Source organism: Choloepus didactylus, chromosome 18 (genome assembly GCF_015220235.1).
Source record: "Choloepus didactylus isolate mChoDid1 chromosome 18, mChoDid1.pri, whole genome shotgun sequence".
Lineage (NCBI taxonomy): Eukaryota > Metazoa > Chordata > Mammalia > Pilosa > Megalonychidae > Choloepus > Choloepus didactylus.
The window spans coordinates 49,057,108-49,083,238 of record NC_051324.1 but is presented as its reverse complement, the minus strand read 5'-3'; the positions used below and the strand labels follow the sequence as shown (position 1 = coordinate 49,083,238).

General features: G+C 34.9%; 1 protein-coding gene across 15 annotated transcripts in view; it reads right to left on the bottom strand.

Annotated features, from left to right (window-relative positions):
- The window catches only part of CDK12 (cyclin dependent kinase 12), a 56,119-nt gene extending 30,201 nt beyond the window's left edge, over positions 1 to 25,918 (bottom strand). For 8 of the 15 annotated variants that reach the window (XR_005212616.1, XR_005212617.1, XR_005212618.1 and 5 more), the window contains exons 1-8: positions 24,819 to 25,916; positions 19,965 to 20,852; positions 14,761 to 14,937; positions 13,822 to 13,961; positions 13,093 to 13,263; positions 8,802 to 8,991; positions 4,382 to 4,438; positions 3,931 to 4,032 (exon numbers count right to left, since the gene is read on the bottom strand). Coding sequence is in view for 11 of the 15 variants with exons in the window: in XM_037808501.1 (XP_037664429.1) it covers positions 3,931 to 4,032; positions 4,382 to 4,438; positions 8,802 to 8,991; positions 13,093 to 13,263; positions 13,822 to 13,961; positions 14,761 to 14,937; positions 19,965 to 20,852; positions 24,819 to 25,867 (2,774 nt within the window). In the remaining 4 variants the exon portion in view is untranslated. Of the gene's footprint in view, positions 1 to 3,930; positions 4,033 to 4,381; positions 4,439 to 8,801; positions 8,992 to 13,092; positions 13,264 to 13,821; positions 13,962 to 14,760; positions 14,938 to 19,964; positions 20,853 to 24,818 lie in introns of all 15 variants that reach the window. The other 7 variants (XM_037808499.1, XM_037808494.1, XM_037808493.1 and 4 more) reach the window with 3 other exon arrangements.
- Positions 25,919 to 26,131: the final 213 nt, after the last annotated feature.

Sequence of the window (26,131 nt, the reverse complement as noted above, 5' to 3'; positions counted from 1 at the left end):
CACAAAAGACAAAAAAGACTAAGGAACCAAAGAAGATTAAAGATAATGACAACTAAATGTAGTACGTGTACATGATCCTGGATTGGATGCTGTATTTAGGGGGGCTGGGGGAGGTTGTTTATGGGACATTACTAGGGTACTGGTGAAAATGGAATATGGAATATAGATTAAAGTACTGTACTGGATAAAAATAGTGTATCAATGTTATATTTCCTGAATTTGGTAATTGCACTATGGATATGTAACAAAATATCTGTGTTTTCAGGAAACATACATATCAAGGGCATGATGTATACAACTACTTTCAAATAGTTTTGAAAGAATGTGTTCTATATATACATACATTTTAGTCTATATATATTATATATTGTACCATATGTTATATATTTATACATGTATAGAGAGAAGGATGAAGTGAATGTGGCAAGATGTTAAAAATGAATCTAACGTGAATGAATCTCAAAATAATTATGCTGAGTGAAAGATGTCAGAGGAAAAAAAAAAGTGTGTACTTATGATTCCACTTATATAAAATTCCAGAAAACAGAAATTAATCTCTAGTGACAGAAAGTAGAATAATGGTTTCCTGGGAAGGGGGTGGGGAACATGGGTGGGAGAAAAGGTTCACAAAGGAGCACAAGGAAACTTGAGAGTGACCATTATCCTGGTTGAGATGATGATTTAATTGGTATGTCTATGCCAAAACTTACCAAGTTGTACACTTTAAATATATGCAGTTTATTGTATTGTACACCTCAATAAAAAGGTTAAAAAACATAGTGAATCTGGATAAAGGCTATATCAAAATTCTTTGTAATATTCTTCCAACTTTTCTGTAATTTTTAAATCATTTCAAAATAAGTTAAAAATAAAGGAAAATGTTTTTAAAATTGTGGTGATGGTTGTATATATTGGTAAATATACTAAAACCATAAACCAAACACATATAAACCATACACATTGAGCCATACATTTAAAAGGGTGAATTGCATGGTATATGAAATTATATCTCAATAAAGCTGTTAAAAAATAAAGGAAAAAAGTTACATGAAGTTTTTGTAAGCCTGAAATGTTTCATTTTTCTAAAAGTGGGAGGCAGTAGCCTTGACTCTTGAAGATGATTGTATAACAATGTAGCTTACAATGTGAAAGCCATGTGGATCACACTCCCTTTATCCAGTGTATGGATGGATGAGTAGAAAGATGGGGACAAAAACTAAATGAAAAATAGGGTGGGAGAGAAGGGGTGATTTGGGTGTTCTTTTTTTACTTTTTTTAAATTTTTATTTCTACTTTTTTCTGGTATAAGGAAAATGTTCAAAAAATAGATTGGGGTACTGAATGTACAACTGTATGATGATACTGTGAACAGCTGATTGTACACCATGGATGACTGTATGATATGTGAATATATCTCAATAAAACTGAATTAAAAAAAAAAGTGGGAGAAGAAAAAAAATGTACTACAGATCTCTGTTTTGGCCTCTGCTTTAAAATGAGATTTATTTACAAGTATTCACAAAACCAAAGCTTATGGGCTTATTTTGAAATTCTTTAGCTTGACTAAATTTGAGAAAGTATAACAAACCTAGCCTTTAAAGTAATTAACACCTATTTTATAGAGTGACTATATTGACGTTTTATGACAAATGACAAATTCTTACCTCCAATATCCTCTCAAACCTTTTCCACAGGTGGAAAAGTAAAAGCAAAATTTAATTCTGTCTCCTACACTAACTGCCAAATCAAGTTCCAAATACAGTATTGTTACAACTGACAATACAAGAGGCAGAAAAAAAAAGCTGGGTTTTCAGACTCCAGGAATAATTTATTATACTAATCTTTCTAGTTTCTCTCCTGATTTGCAAACTAAACTGTTCCACTAGCTCTCTGTAAGAACACTTCACAAAAATATCTTCACAGACACTACACCATGGATCACCAAAATAGTAAGCTCCTGTCAGAAGTCAAGCAAAATCTCAATTCAATGACTCACTGGGTTTTAAAGAAAGCCTAATTTTCTGTAGTCTTAATTTCCAATCAAGTTTTAATGTTTTCTTTTATTTCAGTTTCCAGCTCTTTCGTGGGGAAGACATAGTCACGTAATCAACACTTTTCAAAGCAAGGAGGTCGCTGGTTGCACAGACTGAAATAATAGTATCAACAGAGCTATGAACTTTCCCCATGCATCTAACGGGGCGTTAACCTTAGAGCCTAGTTGTGACAATTTAAATGCTAATACTGTTAAAGCAAATAGTCCAGAATACAAACACATCCAGCTTGAGTCACTAAAATTTAACTAAACTTCGTCCGATTTGGGTAGGTTACCAAAGAAATTATGCTCTCTCCATTACCCTTTTCAATGTTGAAAACCAAAACAAAAAACAAAACCAGCAGTGCTCCTTTAAAAGACCAACAGTAATAGATGAGAGAAAGGATGGGAAAAAGTGTTATACTCCCCTGGGAAGTATACATGTCATAGTCGTAAAAAATGGAGGTCCTGGACAATATGTGTGCATAAATCATACAACATAAGAAACAATTAACTAACATGGCCCATTTAAAATGTCTATGTCTCTAACACCCAAACTGTGGTCTCTAAATACCATTTCTCACTATAAGGACCAAGAGAAATGGCTGATTCCAGGTCTGGCACATGAAATGAACAGGATGAGCCCGGAACCAGAAAACAAGACTACTAAGTCAAAAGGACTTAAAAATTAACTTCAATAAGCTCCCATTAGCCAAAAATTGGACAATAACAGGGATAAGGATAATAACCACAATGGACTAAAACACAACAAAATGTTTAAATCCATCAGTTCATAATGAAAATAAAAAACAAACCAAAAAAACCTCATTAGTCATCTCTGGAGGATGCTGGGAAACCACCTCATTAAAATGAGAGAATCAAACATTTATCCCACCTTTTCTAAGTGATTTGTACCTGGGGTTAGCCAAATAAGCAAACTGTTTATTGTGTTTCAGACAGGAATGATATAATTAGAATATGACCATTATAAAACAACTACAAATGAATTAACAGATCTGGGTAATGATCATCAACAGCTGATAAGGTAAAAAAAAAAAAATTGTATTATCACATACAGCATTATATTTGTGTGGAAATCTGCCCAAATGGGGATAAATATTCTATCACTGACATTGTTTAGAACATCCCACATGGTGATAAGAAGCAGACTGAATTGTAGTTGCTTGTGCTATTGCTTTTAAATTTGCTACAGACAACACACTCATTTATTGCCTGCACTCTAGGCAGACGCTCCCACTGCCCCTAAATTCAACCTTGATGTACCACTGATTATATAACTTATGTTAGAAGTACCTAAAACTACGTGTAAAGTTGTTTTGGGGTAGGTTAATGGGTTGGGAATCAAACTGAATACACCCATAATTTATAAGAAATAAAAGGGAGAACCATGCTGGGGGGGTGGGGGGGCGGACACATCACAGGGATGCAATCAACAAAATCCAGACAGTGGGAAACTCTATAGAACAAATGACCCAGTTTCTTCAACAAAAAATTGTAAGGAAACAGAAAACAAGAGCAAAGGAGGAGGAAACTATAGATGGAGGGGGAACTTACAAATTAAAAGACCTGAGACATATCAATCAATTGCAATCTATGGATCTTATCTGAGTTTCTTATTTGGATTCCAATTCAAACAAAGTGTTTGTGTGTGTGTTACAAGCGAGTTGGGAAAATGTTTTTTTTTTTTTTTTTTTTTAAAGAAAAGTATCTTTGATATTAAGAAATTTTCAGATTTCCCTGAAATCTCACCAAAAATTTATCCCCCTTACTTTCAAACTTAAACAAAAGCTAAAGAAAAAAAAAGCCAATGAGAACAAAAAACAGACTATGCACTAACAATATGTGAGTTACAGACAAAAGAAAAAGTTGAGACTTACCCACAGCTCCAAACATCTATGGCTGGCGTATAACGTTCCTCTCCCAGGAGCAATTCTGGAGGTCGGTACCACAGAGTAATAACTTTGTTCGTGTAAGGGCGACTGAAATGAAAAAAAAAGACCAACCATGAGATAAATTTACAATGGCTTCTGATTAAAAATACTTGTATAATTACATACAAATAGAAATAGCTGACAACTGCAGATGGAATTGTTGAAACAGCTCCATAGCAACATTAACAGTTCAAAAGTAAATTGCACAGAAGTACAAGATGAAGAAAGATTCCAATTCGAGTTGACTTGATTCAACCAAAGGCTAAAATCTACATAGTTAACATTCAAGGAATTTGGGAACTCTCAACAGTTACTGCAACTTGCAGAATACTAGAATATCCAAGAATAAAAAGGATTCTTTCTTATTTTCCACATGTAATTTTAATGAATTCCTCACCTCTCTTCAGAGTTATAGAGTCGAGCAAGTCCAAAATCTGCTAGTTTGATTTGCCCACTGTAAAACAAAAGAAAATTATTTTCATGAGTGACTGCAGTGCTCTCCAAACTACATCTGAAAAGTCAAGCACCAATTTAGGAGTTATAGGAATTCCAACAATGAATTTTAACCTCTGCTCTCTAAATTCTGCTCTCAATGGTCACTCTCCCAGATTAGGCCTCTTTTGAGACTATTCTCATCTACAACACTTTATGCCTTTTTTGAACTACTACTGCACTTTTAAATTTGACTCCTCAACTACATATTCTTTTATTTTTTGGTAAAAAACAGTGCCTATAATCTGCTAGATCAGATACTTACTGTGGAGGAAAAAAAGGGATGAGATATTCTAGACTAAGAGAGAATTAAAAGGCCTAACAACCAAATGCAATTCATAATCCTTGGTTAATTCTTGTTTGAACAATCTAGCTGCAAGGACATTTTTGAGATAACTGAAAAAGTATTAAATATGAACTGGATATTAGAAGATATTAGGGAACAATTAGTTTCTTCAGGGTATTTGGAATAAAATGTTATGTTTGTAATTTACTTTAAAATACCCAAGAAGAAAAATAAAAAGGAACCAAAAATAGTAAAATGTTAATAACTGCTAAATGCAGTGATGAATATATTAGTGTCTCAGTTTTTTGAAATTTTGACCTTTTTCATAATAAAATGTAAACTAAAACAACACTAGGGTTATAATAGATTTTTTCAAATGGGGAAGAAGCACAGCTTTCATATGACTGAACAATTTTATAATAAACAAGGCCCTCTCTACAAAGATGTTGTCTCTTCTTATGCCATAAAGATACATAACTTTCACCTGAGAGGGATTTTCAAACTTTAATGTGGATTTAGAATCACCTGGAGAATTTGGTCAGAGAACACACTGAGAACTACTCTCTTAGAGGGATCACATCCATGTTTTACTCTACTCAGTATTGATAATGATGTCAAGAAATATGTATTATTTAAACTGGGATACTATTTGAAAACCAATTTTTTTGGATTAATCATTTAAATTTTCGTGTATCCTATTTATTGATATTTATAGCCTGTGTTACCTCTTGGGGAATGAAAACTAGTTCCTTGTCTGGTAGGGGGCTGGGGATAACTCAGCTGCCTGATAACACATATTAGGCAGAAAAGTGACCCAGAAGAAAACAAGAGGCTATGCTAGAAGGTGCTCCCCCAAGTATGAACAGTAAGACTGAATATTAAAAACAAAGTAACTACTAGCTGCAACTTTCTACATTAAAGCAATAGTGACAGACATATGGAAAATTAGGCTCGACCAAAATATCATCAGCATCAGTATATTTCTTGCCTGGACATAGTGGGTACTAAATAAATGTGGAATGAAATTGGTCTGTGATGGACCATCCTTGAAGCTCTTTTACTGATTAGTACTTTTCCCTTACAACTAAGCCATCATGGTGATATGACCTGGGAAACAGGTAAACATTTGGTAATACAAATTAGAATAGAAATGCCATTACTTTGTCAATTAGGGCACGACATCACAGGAATAAAAAACTGAATATAGGGATCTGTAGGGAATCCTTTCTGAGATGAATGTTTTAACTGCTTATGATCTCAAGATCTTCAAGTACTTGATGCCTCCATTCTCTCCCAGTTTATTGGCTCTTCCTTACATTATACTTCTTTCCCTACAAACCCTGGAAACCTTGGTCAATTAACAAAACTACTTCAGAGTTTGCTCCACTTGTGATCTTTTGACACATCTAATCCATAAATCTCAAATTCTGGATCAACAGAGAATTTGCTTTTTCTGTTTCTACCTAGAGAATTTAACACAAACTAAGGGGGGGGGGGCTCACACATCACATTAATTGGTGCCACTGCAAAATGTGTGGTTTCCTATCTTACTTAGGTCCTCAACATTGTTTGTTACTTCTTTTACTTGCCTTTGGTCAGCAACCTCTCCGATTCTGCTTGGCTGTGATTACAAACCTTTGGTATTCTCCCTTAATGCCCTAATCTATTACCTACCCTCTGACTCTCAGTAATGACCTTATTCTTCACTGAAAAGAAAAACATTATCAGGAGTTACAAGTCCCTTAACATCCTACTTTTACTTATAAATTTACTTGCATTTATAACCTACCTTTCCTTTTTTCACTTCAATTACAGAAAAAGGTATGTCAATGTCTTTTCTTTTTAAAGGGTAACTCCTTCACCTGTGGCTTTGATCCCATCTCCTCAAGAACCCTGCTTCTTTAATTATTTTGCTCCTAAATCTTCAACTTTTCCTGTTCTATCCATTTTCTTTCCCCTTAGGATTTAAAAATGCCCAAGTCTCTGCCATCTTTAAAACAAAACAAAAAAAACAATAACAATAAAAAATAAGACACACATACGTCCACTTTCTCATTGTGTTACCCACCTACTTACCCCACACTAATGTCACCACTGACCTTTTAATTTTCATATTCTTCTTCTTAGTTCTTAAAATCTGTCTGCATCATCTGACATGTATGACCACTCCCTTCTTAAACCTGCCTATTTTTGCATTCATATTTTTCTTATTTTCTTCATATCTCTCTGACAATTCCCTTGGGTTCCATCTTCTGACATCTTTTCTATGCTTGATAATTCCCAAATCTATACTGCTAGTTTGGATCTCCCAAATGATCATACGCCTAATAGATATCACTACCCCGGATATACTACAGACAAATCTAAAAGGGAGTCACTCTTCACTCCACCCAACCTGATCTTCCTTCTATATTCCCTATATTGATTGGTAGTGCCACCCGTCTAGATAAGTTTCCCAAGTCAGAAATCTGGGAGTTCCCTACTTTATCTTATTCATTACCCAACATTCACTTACTCACTAAAGTCTATTGATCTACCAAGATTATCTTGTCCATCCCTACAAGCAATTGCCTTGGTTACTTCAGGCACTGACCATTTCTTATGGTGTTTTTAGTAAGTCTCCCTGCCTTCAGTCTATACATCAGATAGTGATCATTTAGTGTTCTTTCTAAAACAGAAGACTGTCTTTCCTCTATCTAAAATGATTTTGTCTCATTAATAATTGTGCAAGTATAAAAAGCAACCTAAAATAATGCATTACTTGTATAATTAAAAAAACAAAAAATAAACCAAATCAGCACTATTCAATGTCTCTCTTTAACAGATAAAAGTTTAAGCTCCTTAATGGGGTATAAAAGATGTTCAAACTGGTTCTTTGCAGCTGTCCAGCTTCATCTCTTGCCATTATATGATACATCCTTCTTGGTCTAGCAATACTGACCTGTTTTACACCTAGAAACTTGATCTCCCCTTTTCTGATAAATTCCTATTCATTCCTCAAAATTCCTTGCTCACACTGCATCTTCCCAGGTGCTCCCAAATTCAAGGAAAAAAGTAGGCTTAATAAATGTTTACTGAATTGAGTAATTTATTTATTTAATGCCCTTATGAAACTCTGAGCTCCAGAAGGTGACTAACCATCCCATGTGGGACTTTGAGTGTTAAAACAGGGACAGTGCTAAAACCAAACATGGAAGATTGCTCACTCCACTCCGTAAGAACAGGAAACGTGTCATACTCATCCTATATTCCTATCTAGATAATATCTGTTAGATAGAATTGAACAGAAATGTTTAAAAGAATGGATGAATTACCGAATGTAACAATGGATGTAAATGGCCCAATTATTTACATAACCAAACATTAGCCTGATTTTAATGGTACCAGACTTGCTGTTTATCCCTCAACAGGTAGAGCTGTTATGAAAGACAAGTGTGCATAATACATTTGATATCACCAATGAACAGTAGGCAAATAACCAGGGAGGAAGAAACAGATGATAAAAATGGAAAAATTAACACCTGTTTGTCACCAGATTCCTGTCTGTCTACATTATTTAAAACCTGGGAGTCAGTGCTGGACAGAAAGGCGTCACCTGTGCTTACTGTGAACTGTGATAACTGAGAAAGGCTCAAAAGCAGCTAAAGGAATAGGCATGTCTCACTCCACTAAATGAGGGGTAATATCATTAAGAACTCAACCTTTGTTTTGCATTTGCTTAGGGCTACAATAATATTATTTACTAACTATGGCAAAAGGCTTTCTGAATACTTTTGCAGGATCTGAGTAATTCCCTAAATACCTGCATGTAAAAACCTTTAGAAGCCTTCTTCTGTTAATTTCTTACCAAAATTGAGTCTGGAAGCTGTTTTGATCAGAGTACACCTATTTCAAGTTGTTCCTAAAGTACAAATATTAGATGCATGCAAATACAAAAAAACTGCACTATTGAGTCTACTTATAATCCTAATTAATAAGCTGAAATTAAGGGGATCAGAGGAAACGAAGAAAGTGCTCAATCTCCTTTAGTTTCTGTTACCTGTTGTTCAGCAAAATGTTAGAACATTTAATATCCCGATGTAGAAAATTCTTCTTGTGACAGTAATCCAATCCTTCCATTAACTGTTTCATGAATGACTTGATATGGTCCTCAGAAAAGTGCACCAAACCAGATTCTAGCAATCCCATTAAGTCATGGTCCATATACTCAAATACAAGGTAAAAGGCACCTAAATAAGATGAGAAAAATTAGAAGAAAAAAAGGATACTGAAATAATACCTCAAATTTTAATATAACTTTGGAGCTGACCATAAGACTACCTGAAACAATCCTTTAATTTTATAGAGAAATTGAAACTAGGAGTAGTGAATAACTAACACTTTCTAAAAATAAATCACAGAACTTCTATTTGAGTTAATCTTCTGACTCCTAGACCATTGTTCTTTGGACTACTTATGTCTTAAGGGAACAACTGCCCTGATCAGATGATATTACTACTGACTTTTATGACCTAAACCAGAGTTGGCAAACTATGGATCTTGGGACAATTCCAGCCTTCTACCTATTGTTATAAAAAGTTGTATTTGTAACATAGCCATGCCCATTTATTACACATTGTCTATGACTATTTTTGTGAAGATCTATACCTTGTTAACAGGATCCACATACTATGCCATGGGCAATATGGTATATCTGGTACAGATTATTAGTGAAATTCATAGTATTTAAGAATCTAAATTTAGAAGGAGATAAAAGGAGTGAGAAGTACTCCAAGAAAATAGTTGTGAAAGATTGAAACCCATTCTTTCTTTCTCCTTTTGGCAGGATGCAAGATGGAGATAAATCTTGTAACATAAGAAATACTGTATCTAGTTAGATAATCATCTATTCTGTTCAAAATTCTGTCTCATAGTAGCATAAAGGAAGGGATTCTTCAAGGACCCTCTGAAATACTATGCAACATTTTAAACCCATGTTTTTGCTGTTTTTTTTTTTTGAAAAGTAGAGTCCATAACTCTCAAAAGATGCTCAAAGGTTCATGGCCCTAAAACTTTAAGAACCAGTGCATTAAAGGAATTAATTTGGCAAGATTATCATATGAATTAATAAGAAAAATACAGTGATTCCAAGATAAGTGGGCAAATGAAAAAGACAACTCAAAAAAAGGGAAAGCAAATAAAACTGATAAATGTGGAAAAAACCTCAGAAGTAATATAAGAAACGCAATCTAAAATAATATACTTCACCTACCAAGATGACAATTATTTTTAAAGATATACTCAATGTTGGGGAAGTTTCAGTGAGATGGCACTCACTGGAAGGACACAGATTTTTATCTTTATTAAAAGCAATCTACCATTAAATATGAAAATCCTTTTGCCCAAATAACTTTATTTCTAAGAAGACACACTAAAAAAAAAATCACAATGTAAAAATTTATGCACCAAGGTGAATATAGCGTTATTATATTTCTAAAAAATATAAAACAGAGGAATGATAAAGTAAATATGGGCTTTCTTATCTTTATGCACAACCATTAAAACATTTAATACTATAGAAAACAGCTTATGACATGTTATAACACACCAAATACCCTTTGATCTCAGTTATATTAAAATAAAATATAAAGTTACTAGAAGGAAATAAGCCAAAATGTGGTTTTCTATGGGTGGCTGTATGTTGGGATAGAGTGGGAGAGAGGTGACTGCTATTTTCTTTTGCTTACTTTTCTGGATTTTAAATTTTTTCCACAATGGGCATGCATTTCATCCATTTAGTCATTTATTTATGATTTTTAAAAAAAGAATTTAAACAATTCATGGTAAATGATTTAAACAGTACAGAATGGCATGGATGAAAATTAAGCCTCTCTCCATTCAGACCTTAATTAGAGATATGAATGAAGCAGATCTGGTTAGGACTAAGGCAAATCAGACCAAAGGGTAAAGGATGATACTGACTGTTTTTAAAACTTCAACTTCTGTGTGAGACAAAGGGAAGAGATGTTTATTTGGTGCAGGATCTATATTTGCTGTAGCACACTAAACAATTTAACTTGTATGGTCAGTTTATTCAAACACCATAATTACATGGATTTTTGAATAGGAAATGAGATCTGGTAGGTTTGTACAGGTTAGTGTGAAATTCCAATATATCCCAAAGTAATTTGGGCAGAGAATGAGGAAATATTTGCAGGGACCCATGGGAAACTGGGGAAGAATGAGAAGATGTTGGACTTCCCACCTGGGTTGTTACTGGTGTTCTTCCAAACATTGAGGACTGACAGTTTGGTAGGATGAGCCCTCGATCTTGGGGCGTGTCTTTGTTAAGACAGTTACTACAGGGTAGAGGCTGAGCCTACTTATAATTGTGCCTGAGAGTCTCCCCCAGAGAACCTCTTTGTTGCTCAGATATGGCCTCTCTCTCCAAGCCCACAAGACAGGTGGATTCACCGCCCTCCCCACTACGTGGGACATGACTCCTAGGGGTATAAATCTCCCTGGCAACATGGGACATGGCTCTCAGGGATGAGCCTGGACCTGGCATCGTGGGATTGAGCAAATCTTCTTGACCAAAAGGGGAAAGTGAAATGAAACAAAGCTTCAGTGGCTGAGAGATTTCAAATGGAGTCGAGAGGTCATTCTGGAGGTTATTCTTACGCGCTATATAGATATCCCTTTTTAGTTTTTACTGTACTGGAATAGCTAGAAGGAAATACCTGAAACTGTTAATCTGCAACCCAGTAGCCTTGATTCTTGACGACAACTGCATAACTATGTAGTTTACAGGGCGTGACCGTGTGATTGTGAAAATCTCATGGCTCACACTTCCTTTGTTCAGTGTATGGAAAGATGAGTAGAAAAATGGGGACAAAAACTAAAATGAAAATAGGATGGGAAGGGGGGGATGGAATGTTTTCGGTGTTCTTTTTTAATTCTTATTTTTATTTTTTTGGAGTAAGAAAAGTGTTCAAAAGTTGATTCTGGTAATGAATGCACAACTAGATGATGGTACTATAAATAGTTGATTGTACACTGTGGATGACTGTAGGGTATGTGAATATAACTCAATAAAACTGTATTTAAAAAATTATGCAAAAACAAAAGAAGGAAATCTTAAGAAAAAAAAAAAAGGTGTTACCATAAGGGAAACTGGAAATTGGGTCTACAGAATCTGAATTATTTCTTACAACTGCATGTGAATAAAAATTAAAAGTTGAATTTTAAAGTTAAAAAAAAATAAGCCTCTCTCTCTCTCCAAAAGCCCCCAATTAACATTATGTGTATCCTCCTAGAAACTGTCAATATATTGTATTATTTTTACAATCTGAAAAGAAAAATATTAAGACACACCCAGAAATATACCTACTACTCTTAATTCTACTCAGGTCTGACCATTAATTTATCTAAATGCTGTCATGTAAGCAGAGATTCCTTTTGTTTGCTTTAAAATCACATATATATTACTTAAGCAGTACTGTTCTTCCAATGCTAATATCCTTGAGGTTCTCTAAGTAAGCCTGGCTTAAAATTATTCATTACCTTCCTAGTCTTATGTACCTCAATCATATTCTCTCTTAACATTCCGGACTATATTCACAGATGCCATCTCTTCACTTAATGCTAAAAGCTCTATTTTCAGTTGCCCATCATGAAACCTTTTTCAAATTTGCTTTAATAAAGGTAGCTTGGATGATGTCATGTGTAGACTACTTCAATGGAAACAATATGAAAAATTTTATTCCCCCAAAAGGAACAAAAGTTACACCACCAGGAAAACAAACCACTATGTGACCTGAAAGAGACTGTTTTAGAAATCTGTGCATTGAATTCCAAACTGTACCAGTGTAAAACTATGTAAAAACTATGAATGCATATAAGCAATAAACAGAAGGGATGATGTAAAAGTAACTGATAAATTTGGGTTTTAATTTCCATAATTGTTATTACAATATAATTTGTTTGTAATAAAGAGACCTAAAAAAATAAAGATCTAAAAAGCCAAGGAAAAGCTGTTGGGAAGATGGTCTTATATCACTGGCTTTATTGGGTATCAAGAAGACCCTACCTAATGTGTAATTTAATGATTAATAATGACTTCTACAAGTATAAAGAGTATACTGATGAAGACTGGACATTTTATAAAACATGCACTATTCAGCACAAGAGCAATCTGCCATCATCTTAATTCTGACATGGATTACAGAAAAATGCTGGTCTTTAGTGCTACCTGGTCAAAATTTCAAAACAGGCAAACAAGTTAAGAAAGGAAGTAAGATTTTACCAATTTTACCAATCTACCCTTTAGAAACACAGGTCTTTGCTAGTACCTTTGTCCTTCTTGAAATCCAGTGCATCTTGTTTATCTGTGACGATTTCCTTCATGTTAACAACACTTCGGTGGATCAACTGACGAAGGATTTTGATTTCACGAATGGCTGTGATTGGGAAGCCCTCTTTCTCATTGTCTAGTCTTACTTTCTTCAGGGCCACAAGCTCCCCTGTCAAAACAAATACAAACCATTATCATTATCAATTAGCATTTTTGTGGCCACCATCTGAACCAGCCAACATATGCCCTTGCTCTGAAAGATAAGACTTAATTCCTACTTTAATGTTTAGATGCCAGATACTTTTACATCTTAAAAATAAATAAATAAATAAAATCCCTTTGTTCCCTTTCTTAACTGATTTTTTTAAAAACTTGGAGTTATTTTTTAATTCAATATTCAGTAAGGCCTAAAAAAAAAAATCCCAGTAGTTCAAATACTTCATTTATCTTCAACGATTTCCCCCTTACCAAACAAATAACAGTATGGAAATTATATTTTTACCTTCACTTGAATTTCCAACAAAGCTATAAAATGTTTAGAACACAACAACAGCAAAAAGGGAGGGCTTTTAAACATTGATGATTTTATTATTCTTTTGGAAAACTAGTCTATTTAGTAAATTTTGGAGACCAAATTAGAATAAAAAAATTATTTTTCCTAAATCCACTTAAGACATCTGTATTGCTGTTAACTTGCTGAAATTTAGACTTTTGTAGCAATATTTACCTGTGTCTTTGTCCTTGGCTTTATAAACTTGGCCATACGTTCCCTCTCCAATAATCCCAATAATGTCAAACTTGTCCACACAACGTTTCCCCCAGTCACTTTCTGTTTGTCTTCTTTCTCCATAACGAGGGCAACAAATTCTGAAAAAGGCAAACAAAAATAAAGACAAAAGTGACTTTAAAAAAACTGATCTATCCAAAGAAGAAAACATAATTCTTTCATGATGATTTCACTGTATCTTTTATTAATTTCCTTATTAAAAAGGAAGGAATTAAATGTTATGAAATAAATAGTTTAAATAGCCTCTCACAGTGGCTAAGACTGATTTTTGGCTTCTAGAAGACATAAGATCAAATAATAGATTTGCTGCTTACTTTCAGACCTCTCTAGAGTAATGAACGGCTTCCTCTACTGTAGAATGGGAAAAGAATTCCTGTATCACACGGTTACTAAGAAAATAAAATATAAAACTTTGGCAATAATACATACTCAATAAATGGTAACTATTTTTATTATAGAGAGAGGATTGCTGACAATCAGATCAAACCTGGATTCTACTACATTTATAACACAGCAACTTTTGCGCTTTAGGAAAAAAAATCCACATATTAATTTTTCATAAATGTGTGCATGATTGACATATTCTGAATAAAAGGGCTTTTTCCCTCTTTATGTATTATGAATTCAAAAGACACAAGGGATCAGTGTTTGCTGTATATCTGAAATTAGTAAATTATTGCACTTCTAAAAAGACAGCTAGGTATCTGGGTACAGATGAATGGATCTCCTAAAAAGCCTTTTATTCATTAAATAAAAAACATACTTTAGGACCAAATGTTTATGATCTTACCAGCATGGACTGTGTAAGAAAACTGTGAGATTTAGGTCAAAGGTAAGGAAGAAAGCTATAATTAAGGGTAAGTTCCTCTAAAAACTCACTTTGGTCTCTTTTTATATGGTTGCTGAGGTGGTGTGATTGCCTTTGGTTCTGGCGAGTCTGGGGGAGATGGATCCCCACCAGGGAGCTCTGGAGGGAGAGGAAGGTCTGTAAGTAGGTGACGTGTCTTCTGTTCCTTCTCTCTTTTTACAGGTTTTGAAGGAAGAGTTTCCTTTGGACTAAAGAATATAGGGAACAAGAAGAAAAAGATCACAATTATTTTTTGAAGGATATACAAATAAAACTTTCCAATGAAGATTATAATGTTTGCTAACAGATTACAGAGATTTTATTTTTAAGGACTAAAACGTAATATAAGGAAATGGAGTTTATCACAGCTAAAGATACTTGGATTTTGCAAAAAGAGATCTATAATATACTAAAGGAACAACAAAAAATTTGAGCTATTACTTATAGGTCCACTATCAAACTCTTTCTTTAGTGTCCTTCTAGAGTCTATTTGGATTTTCACTGAGATGAAATAAAATGCAGGAAGTAATCATCTTAAATTCATAAAGTACCACTGCAACTCATGGAGTTCATCATCTCTACTCTATAGTTCAACCAGCAAAGATTTAAAGAATGAATGAGAGCTAAACAATTTAACACACTGTATTACCAAAGCTGCAGAGAAAACTTGTAAAAAGGAGTGTTTTGCAAAAAGTATAGTTAAGCTGGAAATCAAAATTCGTGAAAAACATATTGACACTCTATTGGTCTAGAAGCAGAAGGCGAACATCTCTACCTAGCCAAAATAACTCTCAAACAACTATCTCAGAATCATGAAGGCCAACAGCGAGCTTCTTATGATAATCAGTAAATTATAGTATAGTAGTCGGTAATAGGGAAAAAAATAGCTTTCCTAGAACAGGCTGAAAAAAATCAGTTTTCAGATACAACTTTTAAACCATATCAATTTATTTATGAGTAAAGGAAAGAGTCTTTGTCACGCATATCTCCAGAAGACAAAAATCTTGCATATTCAATCATGTGTACAAATAAAACCATGCTAGATAACTCTTTTCTATAGCTTTGTAGTATCACAGGTTGAAAACTATCTGAGAATCTTAACCACGTTTTAATTAATTCCTCCTCCACTTTTCTGATAGGTAGTTATGTCTTTGCATGAATATTTCCATAGGTCTAATCCCTTGCAATGCATCTTTTTAAAGTATGTTGCTGCCCTTTGCACGTGAAATTCAATCTCTACTCTTAAAAAAAAAAAAAAAAAGAAGAATGTTTATTCAAAATATAAGAACACAATCCTAAGAGATACTACTTCCTACCAATTTTCATCATTTTGATTACTCCCTTGTAAATCAGACAGAACAACAGAATTTTAAGTTAGGTTACACCATATCCACCTGAGGAAGACAATGGAGTGCAAAATGAACATCTGAAACTTTCTGTTGAGTTACTGGTAGAGATGAAAACACAACATTATTTGCACTAAGATTTTTCCACCCTGGAACAAAATCCATTACCTGAAAACTCTTGAGTCTGAATGCAATACAGAAAATTAAAATGTTTCCCCAATTTTCATGACCTTCAGTGAAGGAAAATTCATAATTTCTCAACTATTAATGTCAGAAAATTCTTTATCTCAATTCCGTGTGATTCAGAAATCTTGGCTGTTTCACTCAGCAGAATGAGAACAAGTGAAATATTTGAACTGTCTCACTATCATTTCAAGTTAAGTCCAGTCTACATTCTATATTTAGCCTTTGTTTTCTTCAAGGTTTATGGTATAGCTTCATATAAGAGTTTGCTATTAAGAAAATGTACATTGCTTCTGAAAAATTACATTTTCAGCATGTTTATTTCAAGAATTATTGATTGAAAGGATATGTACTACCAGTTCAGGGCACACAATTTGAATAAAAGTTAAACCCTGTTTTAACAAATTCCACTGTACCAAAAACTTTGAAATAATGATGGCCCATAAAGATGCAATGCTTAATATTATGATCTTTAACCTTTAGTATAGCATACTCAGTAAAATATATCTCTAAAAAGTTCTGAGGACATATAGGTAGATGAAGAGAGGGTCTAACATAGAGAAGCAGATATTGTAGTCAAAGTCCTTACTTGAAGATTCAGTACCAAAAAGTGCTGATGTACTATATCAATATCAATACTTCCTAGTTCCCTATTTACACCTGAGGACAGATTCACACATGGTGAATAGACTGCATAACATTTGTGTATGATAATTAAAACAAACAAATAAAAACCAGCAAGCCTTAGGACATTCCAGATTTTAAAATCTGGATAACATCTTGAAATTCATGATAATGAGGTTTAATCTGTAGGTGCAACATAAACATTTCTAATAAGTTTTTATTTTTAATAAAGCATCTGGAATTTACATTTAAACTATTTAAAAAGTAATTAAATTTCCTGATAATTTTCAAGTTTTAACAGCATATACTTCTTTAAATATAATCACATATCCACTTCACCTTAAAGCAAGATGTTTAAAAAGTTCATTTATATTTACAAATCTGTATTAAAAATTTGAATAGAGTACATAAAAAAATGGAAACTAAACATTCTATCAGCAAAAACCTAAATCAGAGTGGAATGGTCACACAGATCCTTACTTTCTTTTCTACACATAACTCAATAATCCTAGAAACATCGTCTTTAAGAATAGTGTAGAGCATACGTACACTCCAAATGAACCAGGTTAACAAAAAATAGGGCAGAAGAAAAGATAAAAAAACTTATGCAGTTAACAGAAATTTCTAGAGAAGTATACAGATTAAAAAAATAGCTAACATATGAATATGCTCATGAAAAATGAATTTATGTCAGAAGAGGGTGTTTGCAGCCTTTGCTTCTTGAAATCAGTAAGTACAGACCACGAATTAGAAAGGTTTTTACGAATCCATTAGTCAAAATTCACTCCTGCATTTGATACTTGGGTTAATACACTCCTGCCCAAAAATACAGGTTTGAAAGAAAATTTTCATTCTTTTCCCAAAGGATTCTAAACAAAAGAGGAAAAATCCTCTAATACAGCTTTACATCATCCAGGTGGGAACTGATTTCTTAATTAATTGCCATGTCATGAAAGCCCTGATGTTGGCACTTTTTAGCAGTTTTACTTACTCATTTAAATAACCAATATTTATTGATTGCATTCTGTACTGTACTTTTAAGGCACCGTACACAATAAAAAAGATGTAAAAGTCACATTTTCAACATTTAAGCTGCTGAGAAGCAGACTCAAGTGATAAGATAAATTATTTGAAATTATGTAAAAGTTAGGAGCATCTAGTACATGGATAGAATACCCCCCCCAAATTTTAAAGACAAAAGCAAAAAACTTCTTGAATTTAAAATGAATACATGAAAAATTAAATTGATAATGGAAGAAATCTTCATTTTCATTTTTCGACCTTTAATAATTTTCTTATATTTCACGTGGCAAACAACGAAATAGTTAATAATCAACTGATATTAAATAATCATACATTTATAAATAATTAAATTAGATTAGGAAATAAAATAGTTACACTTTCAGAATCAGCATATATAACAAAAATAGTCCGGCTTACTTCATTCTCTCATACAATTTCTTAAAGATAGCCACACATTCAAATAAATTTTGAATAGTCTTACTTTACCTTTCATCCCCAATCTGAAAGATGTGCCTTCTATCAAAATCATCCAACCTCTAGGAATCTGCATTCTACACTAACACATGGTAGGTTCAACAGGTAACTGTAGACTTGGTGAGCCAAGTAAACAACATTTCAAAATCAAGATTCTTAGCCACAGTGATACTGTTTCACAACTATGTAAACTAATTTCTAAATGAGATTCCTGTGGACAGATAATAGGTAAGGGTCCCTATGGATAAATGCTCAACTGACCATTTCCTTTTCAAATAAAAACTATATAAACACATAGCTCTCATCTATAAGAAGCATATTTTGTACCTCAAACAAATTTTTCTACATATATTTCAGGTTCTGTCCTCTTTGCAGTTCTCAGTATGTGGCAAAACTCATAAATATCTATTATTATTGAAAGAGCATGTGGAATGTTTCTTTCAAGTCAGATTCACCACTATGAATAGGAATAGAGCCATTCTTTTTTAAATACTTATTTTCCCCTTTACTACGCTTGCACCTCCTTAAAAGGCACAGAGGGGAGAACAGAAGACTGTAGACCTAAAAAGCTGAATTGTATCATCGTCCAAATTACTGATATCACCTGGAAAGTAATGGAGGCTTAGGAATTGGTCTGGGATACAAGATCAGCGATACTTATTTTTGTGTATACAATGTAAGTTTGTTGCAATAAACGCAATTCATATCCTAGAGAACAAGAGGACAGGATCGCAGAAGAAACAGTAACACAAAGACTACCACGTATATGTGTCATTACTAAAGCATGGTTTGGTGGTACTTGCCTAGTTAGTCCTGCCAAGGTAATCATTTCAACTCTCAGTACACAGAGGACTCACTAAAATTAGAGCTCTTCCCATCATCCCATTGTGAATTATATTCCAATTAGCAAAGATTTTACGTATTTGTTCTCTTGCTCCTTAAAGGATAATTAAATTTTTTGAAACAGCAGTCCTATTCATATTAAACCTGATCTGAACTCTGGATACAGGAAAAAAAATCCAGCTATAAAAGACATTTGGGGACTTCTGGTGACATTAAATATTATTATTGACATTATGATAATATGACTATTGCTATTATTAAATCAAATTTAAATTTTTAGAGTGAGGAAGGTATATTGTGGTTATATAGGAGAATGTTCTTTTTTTTAGTACAGACATGCTGAAGTTTTAGGAGTGATATATCTGCAACTAGAGCAAATGTGGCAAAAAATTAACAATTGGTGAAACTAAGTAAGAGTATATGGGTTTTAATTGTATTATTCTTTTAATTTTTCTGTAGGTATTAACTTCCAAAATAAAAAGTTAGGGAAAAAACACTATTGATTTTTAAAGCTTGAATCACTATTAGCCTTATCAATAAATAAAATTAGGAGTAATTGAGGTATCTAGGACTCAAATCATAATTCATTCTTTCCAAGTAATAGTCACAGATATGAACTTTTCCACTGAAAATCAAACATCAAAGGCATGTATTATAAAAGTTTTGACAAAGTTTGAACACAAAAAAATACATTATACTTAGATCAAGAGTGTTAATGTTTTCAAATTAAATATGGGACTTACCTATCCATTTCATCATCTCCAGGTAATAAAGGTGGGAAGGGGAGAGGAGGCAATGTTGAAGTTTTCAGGTGTGGAATAGCAGTTGTTACAGATACTTGAGTCTTCACAGAAACCTGTACAGGGGGCTGAGAATTTGCCTGGGAGGTTAGAGCAGATGTCCTTGGATGAGTAGAAGGGGGCAAAGTTGAAGTACTGGAAGCAAGAACCTGACTAAATGCTGGTTGGGGAGGAGGCAGAGGTGGCTGCTGTAGAACAGCTGGTAGTGGAGGCAAAGGTGGTAAAGGGGGTGTCTGAGGTGGAGGGGTAGTAGTTGGTAAAGGGGGTGGTGGAGAAGTAATTGTGGGAAGAGGTGGAAGAGTTTCCTTTTCAGATGTCTCTGTCTCCTTTGGAGTAACAATCTCCTCTTTCAATGCTATAGGTTTAGAGTCTCTTGTTCCCTGTGCTTTCAAATCTTTAAGAACAGGATGCTTCTCAGGGTTCTCATCCAACTTTACTTTCCCTGTATCTAATGAATGTTTGACTTCTGTGTTTAGATGTGTTACATTCACCAGTTCAGTATCTGGAGCAGATTTTTCCAATTTTACAACTCTGGATAACTTTTTAGACTCCAAGCCTGAATCCTTAACCTCTACTAAACTGTTCTCTTTTCTAGGCAAAATTATAGGTGAACCCTTGGATTCCTTTCCATCCACTTTTGCTGCAGCAGCAGCAGCTGCTCTTTCCTTCTTTTTCTTACTGAGTTCAGCTCCCAGACTGGAGTTCAATGGAAGCCTGACAGGTGAGATACTGGAATGTCGACTGCGTGACCCAGATCTTTTCTTTTTACTATGAGAAGATGAGTGTCTTGAATATGCAGGACTTCTACTTCTGGACTTCATGGATTTCCTACTGGAAAAAGAAAAATGCAGTTTAAATGAATAGACTATAAAATTTGTGGAGGAAAATAAATCAGTTAACATAGCTTGGAGAACTGTAATCATCATGACCATCATCACTTTGAGTAATTATCAATCTTAAAAACAGATACATGCCATCAAAAACAAAGAAAGTCTGAGAAACAGTCATAGCCAAGAGGAGCCTAAGGATACCTGATGACTAAATGTACTGTGGTATCCTAGATAAGATCCTGAAACAGAGGATGGATATTACGTAAAAACTAAGGAAATCTGAATAAATGATCGATTTTAATTAAACATAATGTATCAATAGTGGTTCATTAATTGTAACAAATATATCACACTAATGGTAGTTGTTAATAGGGGATTATGGGATTAATACTAGGAACTCCCTACTACTGTCACAATTTTTCTGTAAATCTAAAACTGTTCTAAACTAAACAACAGGTTAGTTTAAAAGGAACTAAATTCTGCATGCAACGTGTTTGAATCATAAAAACACTAAAAATTATCCACTCCTTATTCAACTGAAGGAAGCTGGATCAGTATTATTCTTTTCCACTTTGGAAATGAAATAGCCATATTCACAATAATTGCTTTTATAATTTTGGTTCTAATCTTGAATAAAATGAAAACATGACAAAGAAATTATACCATATATTAAAGGTAGACTATGTAAGGCAATTAAAAGTAACTAACATGCTACACCAAAACCTAAACTTTTTAAATTAGCGAGCTATTTAATTTGCAGATCCCAGGAAAACTTTTTATTCCTTGTATTGTTACTTTATAACAAAGTTGTATGTATAGTAAGCAAACCCCCAACATGCAAGAGTTAGGATTTACAAAATAAATTGGGGAAATTGTTTTACCAAAATAATTTATTAGATGTTCTCAAAAATTTGATGTCTCCTGGAACTTTTAATGTAAAATTATTTCCAAACAACTTTGCAGAACTCATAAAGCAAGGTATGGCATTTTCTATTTATAGTCTTCATGAGGAAGGACTGGGAAATAAAATCTGGGAGATGGCAGATAATTCTAAATTGAAACCACCTCTCAACATTTCTTTTTGCTTTTTACTAAAACCTAACCTGCACAGTCCTCACACACACACACACACAAAAAAGCACTGAAAGTGTGATTGGACAAAACATAATTTGCCCAGTAGTCAGAACAAATTGTCCTTATGCCAGATCATCAATATCTGCCTTTATCTTTGATAACTGCTAAGACTGACTTGAATCAAAATGTTTTAAAACAAAGAGCATACATTATTGGAGAAACAACTTATATGATGATATCCATAGTTTTCTTTTTCCTATACTGCCTTTCTGGAAGTATATGTGTGTATATATACACATACACACATACAAACACGAGGATATAAAATATTAAACAAAGTTAAATGAATTTACCAAATAGAGGTACTGCTAAGAAAACGAATACTCCTTTTGTAAATATTTGGCTGAAACAAGACATTTTCTCTGCTTGAATTATATAGCTGGATAAAACAAACAAAATCTCTATCCTAGGGAAAATTTATAAAACCCCAAACACTAAGGAATTCTAGAGATCATGCACTACAAACCATTATTTCTTTAGTCTTTCAGCAAGACCAAATCTTCCTAGGAAACTGCTACAAACCCCTCAACTTTGGACAGAAGCCTACTGTTAACAGGACATTTGGATGGCCATATAATTATGGCATTTTGGCCAAACAAATGCTATATCTGAGCTCCAGATCCACTCTCCAAGGAAAAAAAAAAGGGGGGGACACATAGGTAAACAGAGGCAAAAATAAGAAATTTATCTTCAGAAATAAATGTATTTTCCCCCTGAATTAAGTTAGGTTTGGTCACATGAAATGAAATTACTATTAATCACTACTACTTTGGTGGATGCAAAGACATATTTCATTTCTGCCAAAGCATTTTTAGTCTTTTAAAATGATGTTGTTTATTTTGACTTTGTCTCCCAAGGGAAAAAAAACAGGGAGAATACCAGAAAAGGGATGTGTATGTTCCTCTGATGAGTTTAACTGGAATCTTTTGTACTTACTGTTTGGAATTCCAATGAAAGTGGAAAAACATGCAATGCACACATACAATCATATAACTTAAGTCAATTAAAATGTGTCCATGGCTCTGGGACTATTATATATTTATATTTGTATTCTATACTACCATACTGTCTCCAATTCTTTCTTCATTCATTTTTACCATTATTGCACTAGTTCCAATTGAGTAGAGGGAGAACTTGAGATGTGCTATTTTTCTCTAAGAATCCAAAAGCAATCATGGCAAAGAAGCAGTTCTTACTGAAACTCGTCAATGTACTTCTTTCTGAACACTGTACTTCCCAAACTTCGCAACAGTAAGAATTCTCAGAACAGCCTTAATGAAACTACTCTCTCAAGAAAACAAATATTCTGAGATTATTTCTTAGGCTTCTTTATAAAACTAAGCAACTTTACAATTGTACACTTAAGACACAAGCATTTCCCTATATATAATTTTACTCCTTGCCTCTCAAAAAGAAAAAACAAATACAAACTCAAGGTAGCTAACAGTAACACATGGTAAAGTGTTTAAAGATTCTGATGTCTGCAACTTACTCTGAGATGAATAAACACAAAACATAAGATGGACTGATGGATGAAGAGATGGACAGATATGTGATAAAATATATAGCAAATATTATTGAATCTAGATAGTACATATATGGGCATTCATCGTACATTTTTTTTTTTAGTTTTTCTGTGTTTGAAATTTTTTCATAATAAAATGGGGGAGAAAAAGACTAAGGAACTTCATACCTTGACAGCTAGAAACCTTGAGGCCGGACAAATTTAAACCGGTTTATGAGTAATTACAAATTTATGTCAGGAGAAATTACACACAGTGACATATATAAAAGACATGCATGGATTTTTCTCTACTACTGTTCAACAACATTACCCTCATTCATAGATGTGTACAAGGCACTGTGTTATGCACTGCAAATTAACAATGAATTAAATCCCCACAACAATCCTAGAAGTAGGTAGTTTTTAATTCCTGTTTCACATATGAAGAAACCCAGGGCATAGAGAAATTAAATCATTTGCCAAAGGTCACAAAGCAACATGAGGATTTCCCTCACGTCTAACTCCAAAGCCCATGTTGTGCTTTTGTGGGTAGAGAGCCACTAGGTGAGATCTACTTAGGAAGAGGAACAATCTTTCACAGATAATTCACTCCAACAGTTAAATTTCAAATTAACATGCCTTTCTCACAAGAATATCACCTTGAAGGTATCTTTTATTAGGAGAAAGATTTTGAAAATTAACAGTGGTCACAAGATAGGTCAAGGGAGATTCTGTAAAGAAAACCAAATTGTCCTTGGGTCCAATTTCTGCTAGGCTGGCCCCTCAAAAGAACAAGGACTGATTAATCAGCTGAATTTCCACCGGAAACATCAGTTAAAAGATGGGAGGCTTCTGTAAGTTTAATAACACAATAAATTAGAAAGAGAATAAACTTAAGAGGTCTAGAGACTCAGAGGACAGCACAGATGATATGGAAATGGCCTCAAGAAAACGTGAACAAAACTTTGTAATTTCTTAAATCTCCAGCTATATAAAATTAAGACAAAGCAAAAGCAATAGCTGGCCAAGCTCTGGGAACCATCATCAACTCCTGGCGCTCAATAAGCAGAGGCCTTACCACTGCAGATCCCATCACTGGCAGTACCTACCTTCAGCAGTTTTAGGCAGTATGTCCATGCTCCACTTCTTGAATTCGGGGTTAAGGGGAGAACGATTAACCCCATTGCTTGAATGACTTAGCAAACAGCAAGATGTCCTGATCAGTGATGGCTAGAACACTGGAGGCTTCGTCAAAATGTCAACATGACTAATTGCCAGCTTCTCATAACCCACCCTAAGTTAGAAAGGACCGTTAGACAAAAAACTCACCTGGGGAGTGGACTCCGACTCAGAGACCGCTTGCTCATGAAAGGGCTGCTGGAACGCCTTCGCCCATAGGGACTGGGTGATCTCCCACTGTAAGAGCCACTCCTTTCATAGCTGGATGAGCGTCTCCGGCTATAGGGGCTCACAGACCTCTGCCGCCTACTGTAGGGACTGGGTGACCGGGTGCTGGACTGGTAGGCTGAAGGCTCCTTGTAAGGAGGGCTGACTGACTGCCTTCTTGAGGTACTTCCAGGACTCTTCTTGTAGGAGTCATAATTGCTGGAGGTGTGAGATCTTGGGGGACTGAGGTCGTAATCTTGGCCATAAGAAGCTCCAGAGGGGCTATCATCTTGCTTGGGGCTGTCAGACCACTTCCTATGGGGGCTCCTGGATCTCCGTTTTGGGCTGTCCACTGTTTTGTAACTTTTGGGTGTTTCCCTTTTCCGATGACTTTTACTCCGGTCTTTGTGCCCGGACTTCAACTCACGTTCTTTCCGTGTCTTCTCCTTATGGAGTTTGGACGACCTGGATTCCTTGTTGCTGCTGCTTTTGGATATCTGTGTCTTCCCATAGTCATCATTCTCTTCATTCGAGCGCTTCGAACTTCCTGATATCCGGTCCTTCATCGATCCCGACTTGCTGGAGACTTCCTGATTTTTTTCTTTTTCCGTCTGTTTAGTTTTTAGTAAGTCCCGAGAACGTCTGTGCTGGTGGTGACGATGTTTGTGCAGGCGGTCACTCCGGTCAGTTCCACGGCGTTCATCATTCTCTCTCCTGTCTAGTTTGAAAGCCATGTCATCAGAGAAGGTGTCTGAATCAGAGCTGATATCATCATACTCCACCAAAGGTTTGATAATTGTACCCAAGGGTGCTGCTTCGGGGGTCACCAACCCCATGTCTTTGGAGTGCTTGGATTTATGCCGCTTGTGCTTCGACACCAAGCGGTGACGCTCTCTGCTGTTGGAGCTGCCACCTCCCGATGACGGCTGCAAAGTTCCAGAAGCTCCTCCGCCCCCGTCCTTCTTGCCCCCATGTCTCTCTGAATTGGGCATTCCCTTTCTCCCGGCCTCAAGAAGGGGAAAAAGTTCCCCAGCACTCCAAAAAGTAACCCCCACCCTCCCCCCCCAACCCCAAACCCACACCCACCAAAGCGCCCTTAAAGGGGGTGGGGAGGGAAGGGACGGTAGCCCAAGCTCCTCCTCCCTCCCGACGCCTCAGCACCCTCCTACATGAAGTGGGGGTGAAGGAGCGAAGGGAGAAATTAGAGTTCCTCAGCAGTGGAGTTGCGAGACCAGGGGTAGCTGCTCAAGTCGATT